Source organism: Pipistrellus hanaki, assembly GCF_964339955.1.
Source record: "Pipistrellus hanaki genome assembly, chromosome: 1".
Taxonomy (NCBI): Eukaryota; Metazoa; Chordata; class Mammalia; order Chiroptera; family Vespertilionidae; genus Pipistrellus; species Pipistrellus hanaki.
In genome coordinates, this window is record NC_140503.1 from 156688793 (window position 1) to 156701637 (window position 12845).

At 38.4% G+C, this 12845-nt stretch overlaps 1 protein-coding gene across 2 annotated transcripts in view; it reads left to right on the top strand.

Moving 5' to 3' along the window:
- FAM13A (family with sequence similarity 13 member A) overlaps positions 1-12845 on the top strand; it is a 238005-nt gene that overhangs the window by 36950 nt on the left and 188210 nt on the right. For both annotated transcript variants that reach the window (XM_084881811.1, XM_084881812.1), the window contains exon 4: positions 3772-3949. In XM_084881811.1, coding sequence (XP_084737937.1) covers positions 3772-3949 — 178 coding nt within the window. The remainder of the gene's footprint in view (positions 1-3771; positions 3950-12845) is intronic.

Genomic DNA, 12845 nt, shown 5'->3' on the forward strand with positions numbered 1-12845 from the left:
CGGGACCCGCGCCTGACCCTGGCAGCACTGGCCGCCGTGTTGTGTCCACTGGGGTGGGGACAGGCGCTCCTGTGTGTTGTGTCTCCACTCTGGCCTGCCTCCAGCTCCAGCCTCCCCGCTGCCCCTGGGGCTGCAGGTGGCATGCAGTCCCCTCCCACCCATCTGCACTCGCAGCTCCTCCTGAGCGGTTGTGATGCCCAGCTAATTAGCATATTCCCTGTTCATATACATATATATGTATATATTTTAGAAAACATATTTTGCCCAACATTCTTTCTTTTTTAAAATATATTTTATTGATTTTTCACAGACAGGAAGGGAGTGAGATAGAGAGTTAGGAACATCAATGAGAAACATCTGTCAGCTGCCTCCTGCACACCCCCTACTGGGATGTGCCTGAAACCAAGATACATGTCCTTGATTGGAATCGAATCTGTGCCAACATTCTTGTAGGCGTTTATTAAAATGTTGCTCCCCACACACACATCCCAGGACCTAAGAAGCTATAATGAATTAGGATTCCTACCCATTATTCATCAATTTTGCTTATTTATTTGTCAATTCAGAAAACATTTAAAAAATATTGACATGTATAAAACAGCTAATTCTGTCAGAGTACATTGATTAACTCGTGTGCTCTGCGGTCAGATTGCCCGGATTTGAACTGCAGTTGAGCTCTGTGGTGGTTGTGTGGACATGGACAAGTTTTCATCTCTGTTTCAGTCTCGTCTCTAAGTGGGGTGTATTAAATTCCTGTTACCACTTTACCACAAACTTAGTGACTTAAAACAGCAAGCAGACATTTATTATCCCACTAATGTGAAGGCTCAGCTAGTTTCTCTGTTCCAGGTCTCACACGACTAAAACTAAGGTGTATGTCAGCCTGAGTTCTTACCCGACAGGCTCATTCAGGTCATTAGCAGTCTTCAGTGCCATGTGGTTGTATGACTGAGATCCCTGTGTCCTTGCTGGCGTCTCCTTAGTTTCTTGGGGCTGTCCACATCCTTGGGCTTATGCACTCTCTTTATCTCCCCAGTCAACAACAGCTCATTGTTCTGTCTAATCGATTAGCAAGTTTCATAAGTCCTTTGGTGAGGCTTAATCAGGAAATAAAAGGCTACTTCAATAAATCTGGCGCCATGAGGCTAAGTATTTTGCTGCTTTTCATGACTGACTTTCTCATGGCTTTGAGATATATAATGGTAGAGATTAACATTCAGTTTTGTTTTGTTTTTCTCCTTGAGGCTAAAATTGTAAGTACAGTGTGACTTCATGGCCAGTGAAAAGTCAAAGCACGTGACAATCCCTAGGATAAATGTCCAGATTAGAGTTAGGTGTCGTCATGTGATGTGGGTCCAGCATTACTGATTATGCTTATAATCTCTCTTAACGAGAGCAAATACTTGTCACAGGGTTGACTGGTTGCTGCTTACTCTGGAACAGAAGTTCTTATGGTACAGTCCTCTTTACGTGCTGACTAATTTTCTCTGGGTACTGTGTATGTGCTGCTAGTTGGATGTTTGTCTCTTTGCTTGAGAAATGGGTCAAATTTAGCCAAGAATGAATGAAATCTTTCAAGAAAACTTGAATAATTTGAAGTGGCACTTTTCCCTAAAAGTGGTAGTTAGTGCTTGTCCTAGGTAAAGGTTGATGTTAAGGAAAATGATGGCTATTTTGATTATTAACTATTATTCCATCTGCAAAGTTTTCTTAAACTTTCCAGATCCATGAATTAAAACATTGTAATTTTTATTCCAATTCCAAATATACAATCACAATGGAAGCAGGAAAATGATGAACAAGGAAGTCAGGATGGTGTAAACCACAGTTTTAAACAGAGAAAACACACCCATGAAAACATTGAGACTCACTTTGGACTCATCACTGTAAAAAAAAAAGGGGGCAAAATAGAACTACATTTTCTCTTCATAGTTATTTATCGCTCTAATATACAGGTATGAGAAATGGTTAGTCCTTAATTAGTTTTTAATCACCTCCAAACTTAATATTTCCCTTTCTTGCTGCTAGTCAAGTAAGTCTTGACTGCAAGTCAAGATCTTTGTGCAGTGGGAAAGAATGTCATGAAAGCAATGGATTATCAAAGTATTTAAATATGATTTCATTTTTAAAATTAAATTAAGCTAATATGAAAAGCCTCTAATATCAATAAATGTATTTCACCCTAAAAATTAGTTTATTGGACTATATTGTTTGTGGTCAGTAAGAAATAATAATAATAATTCTGGTTGTAAATAGAATGTTCTCCAAAACGGTTCTAACAAAGATGGAAATCTACACATTCCTAGAATTGCTCTTCAGTAGCATCACTTATTCTCACATTCATAAAGATGAAATGGGCTCCTATTAAAGGCATTTCATTTCAACCTCAGTGCAGTCATAAAAACCACACCTCAAGAGAGGTTAAATAAAAGGAGTTATTAATACTTATAGCATTTAGATGCATCAGTCACTTTTAAGTACTTTACAAGTATCATTTCATTTAATCCCCATCACAACCCTATAAGATGGTTAATATTACCATTTGCAAATAAGAAAACAGAATCTAGTAAACTCTAAGGTCACATAGGTACAGCAGTCTAGTCTCCCCATTTTCGAGGAGGATACATTCAACCCTCCCTCCTCCCCAGTGGATTCCTGAAACCTGCAGATAGTACCAAACCCTATACAACTATGCTTTTTCCTATACATCCATACCTATGGTAAATTTATAAATAAGGCACAGTAAGATATTAACAACAGTAATAACAAATAATAAAATAGGCCAATCATAATGCTATACTGTAATGAAAGTTCTGTGAATTTGGCCTCTCTCTCTCTTTCTCCAGTAATTTTTGTATTTTTCAGTCCAGACTCATTTCTGTGTAATGTTTCCTTTCTTTCAGAAATGGCTTACTGCTACTCATTACAGGGGTGGGCCCCCCGCTAAAGTCTGTAGGCTCAATGCTTTCTGGTGCAGCACTGTTGTTGTTGTCCGCTGGGACATGTTTTCTGTTCATGTCTTCTACCCTGAAGACATTTAATGCTTTCCCATCTTAGCTAAGCACTTAATGTACTGTGGCCATCACGTTTGGGGTCTGAGGTGCAAGGGAATACTAGCATGAATTCCTTTTCACTTCTTCACAATTTCAGGAATACAAGATTTGTTCTTACTCTACCAGTAGATCTTAGCAACCTCAGCATACGATTTTTCTTCTTACGTCAAGAGCTTGCATCTTTTCACTTAAAGGAGCCCATTTCACGCAGTGACTAAAACTCTTGGTTTTCAGCATGTCTTGAATAAGTTAGGAATTTTTTAACATTACAAAAAGTTTAACGCTTAAGGAGTATAGGAAAAGCAAACGTGAGTGCCCTTCTTTTTATTTTATTTTGTTTTGCTAGTCCTCACCCAAGGATTCCATTGATTGTAGGGAGAGTGGAAGAGAGTAGGAAAGACAGAGAGAAACACATGTGAGAGAAACACATGGTGATTGGTTGCCTCCTGCAAGACACCCTACCAGAGCCCTGGCTGGGGAGGAACCTGCAGCCAAGATACATGCCCTTAATCAAAATCGAATCTGGGACTTTGGTCCACAGGCCGATGCTCTATCCACTGAGCCAAACCGGCTAAGGCCAACAGTGCCCTTTTTGAGGGCCTATCTCAGTCTTTAGGAATTTTTTTTTTTAATAAAGTGTTAGAATTTAAATACCTGTGTGTTTTTGTTATTGTCACTGTGAAATATGCCTGAGTACACTTTTTATTTTTATTTTCAGATGACAGAGATGATGCTCAGGAGAATAGCTTAAGAGCCTTAATAAAAGAGCTGCCAGACACGCACTACTGCCTCCTCAAGTACCTCTGCCAGTTCTTGACAAAGGTCGCCCAGCACCATGTGCAGAATCGCATGAACGTCCACAATCTCGCCACTGTGTTTGGGCCCAATTGCTTTCAGTAAGTTAGTGGAGTTTTCTTTAAGTATTATCACATATCCCTTTTCTTTTAGCCTTGCCTGAAATGACTGGAATGTACACGCATACGATTTCAAACCAGAAAGTCAACCAACTTCTGTTGGAGAAGTTCCATTTTGCTATTGGGCATTTTAGCCTCATTGTTTGTACCAATTTTTAAGGAAGCAGATAATACCCTCTATGAAACGATTATTTGTAATACTTCAACCAGCCTTATTTAAAATTCTGTAAATAAGCTTTACTTTCACTAAAAAAGTAATTTAAAAAAAAAATCTAATCTGAAACACTGATTAGCAGAAAGGGAAGGAAAACGATGTAGTGCATAATTTCTTGAATAGTGATAAAGTTCAAAATGTTGCTAATGGATGGAAAATTACAAGCAGAATATGTCTATGACAGAAAAGTGTAACCTCAGCTACATGTATTTATTTTCTCGGAATAAGCTAGCCTAGAAATAAACTAGTTTCTGTGGTGGGTGCTCCATCACTAGCCACAAGACGTTTTGTAAAGCTTTATATTTTATTTTCCCTCTTATTCCTTAAATCTCTTTAAAGTATGAAACATGATCTTACAATCCAGAGACTTTGCTTTTCACTCGCCTATTAATCCCTGCTGATATAAAACACATTCCTTCTAGTTAGAAGGAGAGAGAAAGAGAGAGGTCACTTCTCACACTTTAAAAGCTCTCAGAAATTCTCAGGAAGTTTTTGTTTTTTTCTTAATAGTGTATCTGCTTATCCACTCCATTAGTCTGTAGAACCATTCAGCTGCCCAGAACTAGTAATTTTACATCGGGAGAACCACTGTCTAAATATAAACTCTGGCTCAGGTCCTAGTGGCTGCAGGCTTCAGGACCTACGCAGCCTACCAGGGGGGAGAGTTCTGCCTTAATAATGATCCCCTTTGTAACCTTAGATATTTAAATTTTAAATAACAGCATTTCATAGGATATGTTAGAGTCTCGCACATAAATGTCTCAAACACAGGCTCCACTAATTCTTATCTTAGTCAGGAGCTCTATGGTAGTAAAAAAAAAAAAAAAAAAAAAAAAAGTGTATTTCTTTTTACGTTTTCTGCAGAGTAAGTAGAAAATATTACTCAGCAATTTTTGAAACCCTAGGTTCTAGAAGAGGTGAAAGCAAATTGTAAATAAAATAGAATGCTTATTTAATAACACACAGATGCACATATCATTACTGGCTTACTGAATTGGGCTTGATCTGGAATTTCTGATAATCTGCTTCAGTTAGTCAAAATATCAAATAAGTGATGAGTTTTTATTGTAGAGTCTGCTAATGATTATAGCTTAATTTTTTTTTTCCCCTAGCCAGTTTGGCTCAGTGTATAGCCTGTGGACTTAAGGGTCCCAGGTTCAATTCCAGCCAAGGGCACATGCCTGGGTTGTGGGTTCGATCCCCAGTAGAGGGTGTGCAGGAGGCAGCCAATCAGTGATTCTCTCTCATCATTGATGTTTCTTTCTCTCTATCCTTCTCCCTTTTTCTGTGAAATCAATAAAATGTATTTAAAAAGAAACTTTTTTTCTTGTGATAAAATGTACACAACAGGTTAGAATATCAGCATCATTGGATAGATTCCCAGTCAAAGGCACATCCCTGGGTTTCAGGTTTGATCCCCATTCCTTGTCAGGATGCAACTAGGAGGCAACCAATCGATGTGCCTCTTTCACATCATAGTTTCTCTCTCTTCCCTCCCTTCCACTCTCTCTAAAATTCAGTGGGAAAAATATCCTCGGATGAGGATTAAAACACACACACATACATATACTGTATAACAAAATTTACCATTTTAACCATTTTTAAATATACATTAAGTATATTCTTATTGCTCTGATCTATTAATTGGTATGTATTTCTAAACTTACAGATGTAGATGTCACTACCAGGTCCTTTTCTCATTGAAATAGGCTATAATAATTATAACAGATGGTGTTTATTGAGCACTTAGAAAGTACTCTACTGTCTCATTTATCTAATTGATCCTAAAGAGGTCGAAGTGGTTATTTTTTTTTCTTGAAGTTCCTCTAACTACATTAAGGAAAAGTAGACACTTCAACTCTAGTGACCACAGTTAGTCCGTATACAGTATGTTATAAAGATGGTCAGTGGAAAGCTGCTGTTTAAGGACAAGCCTCACCACGAATCACTAACAGACAAATGAAGGCAATACTTTTCTTAATAACTAATGTGAATACATTGTCTAGTCAATAGATGAGGAAGATTTATTTCTAATAGATATGAGAACATCCTCATAAAATAATTTGTAAAAGAATATAGCATTTTAGATACAAAATAATGTCTATGGAATATATGACCATATAAATGAAAGGAAATACACAAACAATATATGATTGTTTGGTGTTCTGGATTCCAGGCTTCTAGGTGACTCTTCTTCTTTTAAAAATATTTATTTAATTAATTTTTAAAGTTTTATTGATTTATGAGAGAGAGTGAGTGATAGAAATATCAATGATGAGAGAGAATCATTGATTGGCTACCTTCTGCACCCTTTCCCCCATTGGAGACCGAGACAGCAACCTGGGCATGTGCCCTGACTGGGAATTGAACCATGACTTCCTGGATCATAGGTTGATGCTCAACCACTGAAACACACTGGCTGGGCTCTAGGTGGCTCTTAATTATGAGGGTTTCAAATGTATATCCAGTTACAGTTTTATTAAATTTATATGATTGGGTAATATCATTTTAAAATATTCAAACAATAGAAAGTTATGTAGAATGAAAATAAAATATCCTCCATCAGTCCCTCCCATTCCAACCTCCTCCCTAGAAATAAAATCAGTAACCATTATATTATAGATATATATCCTTCCAGCCTTCTTTCTGAACACAGCGATAATCTATTTTTAAATATAAATTAGACCCTGGTGCATAGGTTGTGAAGCTTGATTGTTTTTATGGTAGAACTTGAACTTTTAATATCAATATAATTTATACTTCATTCTTTTTAAAATATTAAATAGTGTGAAATTTGCTTTAGTTTATTTAACTATTGATGAGCACTGATGTTATTGTCATTAAAAAAAAATAGGTACTCTATATAGTGCCAGGTGGGTATTGGAAATACAGGGAGAACACTTTATAAAGTATATGATTGTCTAACCACTATGCTGTACGCCTGAAACCAATACAAAATAATATAAAAAGTAAACTATAATTGAAAAACAAAACAATTTAACCATCAATTAAAAAATGGAGAAAAACAAACCAGTTGCAGTGAACCTCTTGAGTGTGACTCTATGTACACATGCAGCTATTTCTTTAGAATAGTGGTTTTCAATCTATTGCTGCAACCCTTTAGTATAGTTCCTCATGTTGTGGTGACCCCTGACCATAAAATTATTTTCGTTGCTACTTCATAGCTGTAATTTTGCTGCTGTTAATGAATCGTAATGTAAATATCTTTGTTTTCCTATTGTCTTAGACTCTACAGCAGCGGTTCTCGACCTGTGGGTCGCGTCATGGTAAGACTATAAAAGACAGCAACTTGCTGCTGTAGAGCCTAAGACCATTGGCATTAGAAAGGTTGAGAACTACTGATTTAGAATGATGTCCTAGAGGTGGACCTGCATCACGGAGGAATTTACACTTTTTATAATATATTATGGCAATAGTATAATGATGTTTTTATAGTATAAAATAATAATATAATGATGTTTTATAGTATAAAATAATAATATAATGATGTTTTTGTAGTATATACTGTGGCATAGTAATAAGTATTTTTCTATGAAAAATTCATCAAACTTTAGACTGTAAACTATATATTTTCTATATCATTTTATTCTAAAGAATTTTGTAATATCTCAGTTTCTGTTTCTGTATGTGTGTGTGTGTGTTTTTGTTTGTTTGTTTATTTGTTTTGTTGTTATTGTTGTTAATCCTCAAGGATATTTTCCTCATTGATTTTTAGGCACAGTGGAAGAGAGAGGAAAACACAGAGAGAAATGTCAATGTGAGAGAAACACATTGATTGGTTGCCTCCTTCACGAGATCTAACCAGGGTCAGGGCCAGGGCCAGGGAGGAGCCTGTAACCAACTTCCTCAACTTAGTACTTGTAACAGAAGCATATGTATGACTTCCTAAAATTGCCCTGGAATCACCTACCTCTCAGACTCATGTGCTACCAGGAACTGAACTTCCACCTGCCTTGGGAATGCTGGCTCCTTCTCCTTGGCTGCTGCCTTGCAGCTGAGTCAACCAGCCACCTGACCAGAGTTTCTGGCTTCCCCAGTGACTTTGGACGCCATACTAGGATCTCAATTCCTGACAGGCTGCCAGAGGGGCTAGATATGCAACCTGGATGGGAGAACAGTTAAATCCTTCTGGTGAAGAGAAACAGGAGTCAGGGGAACGTAGGGAACGTAGGCGTATCTCTTCTCTCTCCGCCCGTGGCGTCCATCTGCTCAGTTCCAGGCTGCCAAACCAGACAGCTGTCAAGCAGACTGCTGTGTTTCATTGGGTTCTTTTGTGAAATCGCTTGTCTGCATCCTACCTGCCTCCTTTCCTCACCCATGCTGCCCAGTATTCCTCCTCCCACAATAATACCGAGCACTCCCGCCTCTGGAGTTCCTCAGTCCCTTCAGCTCCCCAGTTGCCCAGGGCCAGCCCAAGGTGCAGGCAAGCCTCGGAAGGCAGCTGCCCAGCCACCCAGGGCCACCTGAGGCTCAGGTAACCAGGGCTGGCCGAGGCTTGTGCTGCTGGCAGTGGCAACAGCAGAGGTATGATGGGGTGTTGCCTTCCCCTGATCACCAGGTCACCTCCCACCCCTGAGGGCTCCCAGACTGTGAGAGGGGGCAGGCCGGGCTGAGAGACCCCTCCCTCCAATGCATGAATTTTCATTCACTGGGCCTCTAGTATATTTATAATCTGTTAACAAATCTATTCATAAAATACAGGTTGTTCATTTAATTTTTAACACAATTGTTTTTATACTGTCATCCTCCATAACATATTTCTGGCATATTAAAGAACTAGAGACCCTGTGCACGAATTCATGCATCAGTGGGTTCCCTTGGTCTGGCCTGCGGGATCAGGCTGAAACCAGCTCTCCAACATCCCCTGATGGCTCTTGGATTGCAACAGGGTGAAGAGCAAGCTGAGGGACCCCACTAGTGCATGATCAGGGCCGGGGAAGGATACAGGAGGTTGCCCAGCCAGGGAGAGACCACAGTAGGGCTCCAGGGCATGTCTGGCCCATCTCACTCAGTCCCGATTGGCTGGACCCCATCAGCAAGCTCACCTACTGGTGGGAGCGTCATTTCCCTGGTGGTCAGTGTATGTCATAGGAAGTGGTTGAGCAGCCTTAGCATATCATTAGCATGTTACGCTTTGATTGGTTGAATGGATGATCAGGCATTTAGCATATATGGCTTTTATTATATAGGATGAGTGATCTGAAAGTTTGCCTTTTCTCTGTTGAAACCTGTGCCAGCCCTTTCCAGTGGTTACTTAATCTCCTGTGCTCTGTGTTATCAATTCCCCTGTCACTGGTAACTATGATAATGATTTTTCAATTGCCCTTTAAAAAAATTCCATATTAAGTTTATTACAAAAGTAACATGTTCATTGTAAAAAAAAATTTTTTTCAAAGCAAAAAGCACAAGAATAAAGATGAAAATGAAAATCATTACCCTAGCTGGTTTGGCTCAGTGGATAGATCATCAGATTGCAGACTGTAGGGTTCCGGATTCGATTCCAGTCTAGGTCACATTGCCAGGGTTGCAGGCTCAATCCCCAGTAGGGGGCCTACAGGAGGCAGCTGATCAATGATTCTTCCACATTATTGATGTTTCCATCTCTCTCCTTTCCTCTCTGAAATCAATAAAAATATATTAGAATAAAAAAAATCATCCATAATTCTATTACCTAGATTCAGTTACTATTCACACTTTAAGTTTATGTGCTTCCATATTCTTTTCACTGCATGGGCACATATATATTTATATTTGATTAAAGATGGGGCTATAAAGTAATACTGCATCATTACCTTGATTTTAAAACTTAATGTCATCTATTATGGCATTTTTCCATAGTATAATTCTATGTCATTATTTCTAGTGACAGCATAGCATTGTGATCTTTTGATCAATATTCTTTATTTAAGCTATCCCCCATAAATGGCATTTCTTTTGTGTGTGTTTTTTTCTCAGCAGTAATAATAGGTAATATTTATTGAGTGCTTATTAGGTTCTGGGCAATGTTCTAAGTGCTTTTCATTTCTTTTCTCTGCACAAGAAGAAGCTGAAGCACAGAAAGTTTAACTTGCTCACAGTCACATGGCAAGGAAGAGGTTAGGGCCAGCATTCTGAATCCAGACAGCCTGGCTCCTCGGCTTCAAGCTCTTAATCACCACTCTTATCCCTATAAACAGCTTTGCAGTAACTGTTCTTGGACATACATTTTTCACCCTTCACTAATTCTTTTCTTTGGATGTACTTTTAGAAGTAGACTTGCTTAGTCAAAGAATATTCATACCATCAGATTTTTCCTTCATGGAAAAGTGACACCAGTTTGTAAGCAGCAATCTGAGTATGTGTCCCCTTTCCCACACCTCCTCCAGTGCTGGCATTACTATTTTTCATATTTGCCAATATAATAAGCAAATTTAATTTTTTCCCCTTATTTGATTACTGTGAGGTTTATCATATTTTAAAGCCTGTTTTCCCATATAGTTTTTCTTTTGTAATTGCCTTTTCTATTCTCAGTTTTTCTAAGATGGTGCTGTTTTTTTGTTGTTGCTTTTTTTTTGTAATGAATTATTAAGAGTTCTTTTTATTATACATTGAAAATATTTCTCACAGCTTATCATTTAAATTTGAACTTGTAATTCATACTTTTTGCCACAAAAGTTTAAAGATTTTATTAATTCTGTGTATCAATTTATGTTGTTTGGGTTTAATATTACCCTTAAAAAGCCTTCTTCCACAAGGGTTTAAGAATAATATTTATTTATATTATCTACTTATTTTTGCAGTTTCATATTTTAATATTTAAATATTGAAAATATATGAAAATTATTTAGAAAAGGTATGATATGGGATCTAAAAGTTATTACATAGTCTCTTATATTTCATGTCATATTTAAATTTTTGAATAGTTAGATAATGAATTCTAGTGAAATTTACTTTGGAATAAGATATCTTTATGAAAGATATGATTTAAAGATGTAATTTTTTACTGAAATAATTAGCTTGATAACCAAACAAAGTAATTCATACTTTGCCAAGTGGCTCAAAATGTCACTTTATCATCACATCAAATTCTTAAATATATTTTAGTCTTCTCTGAGCTCTATTCTACCATACTGATCTATTTGCTTGTCTGGTGCTAGTATCATACTCTTTTCTTTCTTTATTTTTTAAAATATGTTTTTATTATTGATTTCAGAGAGAGACGAAAGAAGAGGAAGAGAGAAACATCAGCAGGAGAGATTAATATCAATCGGCTGCCTCCTGCATGCCCCCTACTGGGGATAGAGCCCACATCTGGCCTGTGCGCTGCCGGGGAGTGGAACCGGCGACCTCACGGTGCATGAGATGATACCACACCAAGCAGGGCAATACCCTTTTAATTTTAATGTCATGAGCTGTATTCTTCCATTTAACTCTTCTTTTTCAGGATTTTCCTGGATAATTATGTGCATATATGATATTATCTCAGAACTTCAGATATTTTTCTAAATATAAAAATTCCCATTAGATTTTAGGTTTGTCAGGTATAGTTAAAACACTTAATATTGAGCCATTTGTTCAGTAAAATGACAAAGCATCCCATTTTTCCAGTTTTTGCTTATGTATTTTTGTTTCTTAAAATTATAGGAGCTTGAAAAAACATGAAAGATTGTATAGAGTGAAAAATCACCCACTAATTCTATTACTTAGAAATAATTATTTTAAATTTTTATTTCCTTTGTCTTTTCCCATGTATATATTCTTTTCTTTTTCTTTTTTTAAATATATATTTTATTGATTTTTTACAGAGATGAAGAGAGAGGAACAGAGAGTTAGAAACATCGATGAGAGAGAAACATTGATCAGCTGCCTCCTGCACATCCCCAATAGGTACATGCCCTTGACCGGAATCGAACCTGGGACCTTTCAGTCCGCAGGCCGACGCTCTATCCACTGAGTCAAACCGGATTCGGCTATACTCTTTATTAAAATGTTATCAATATCATGTTTTATGTAACTTTTTAATCCTACATTTTTATAAAACACTAGAGGCCCAGCATGTGAGGAGGCTCCCCGTGGGCAGCCACAGGAGTCAGGCCGGATCACCGCCCTGGGCGGCCGGGACCTGCGCCTGATTTCCACCCCAAGGCCCCCTGCTCCCCTTTCTGTGTCTGCTCTGCACCTGACTTCTGCCCGAGGCTCCGCTTGCCCCCATGCCTGTGTCTGGCATGGCGGCTCGGCCAGCCCCAGGCACCCCTCTCCCCCACCTCAGCTCCCCTGCCCGTGTCCACTCCAGGCCGCCTGAACTGCCACGCCAGCTTGGGCAGGACCCCTGTTTCTGTCTCTGTCGCCACTCTGGGCCTCACCTGCGCGAGCAACCGCGCAACCTCCTCCTGTCCAGTCGTCCCATTACGACATCCCAGCCTAATTTACATATTACCTCTTTATAAAGATTCTAGAAATGTTTTTTGTTAGTTTACATCATGTTTTATTTATACCTTTACATCCTTTAGTTTATGTCATTTTTTATTTCCTCACTAGAGGCCCAGTGCACAAAATTCATACATGGGAGTGTGTGTCCCTCAGCCCAGCCTGCACCCTCTCCAATTTGGGACTCCTCAAGGGATGTCCGACTGCCCGTTTAGGCCCAATCTCAGTAGGATCAGG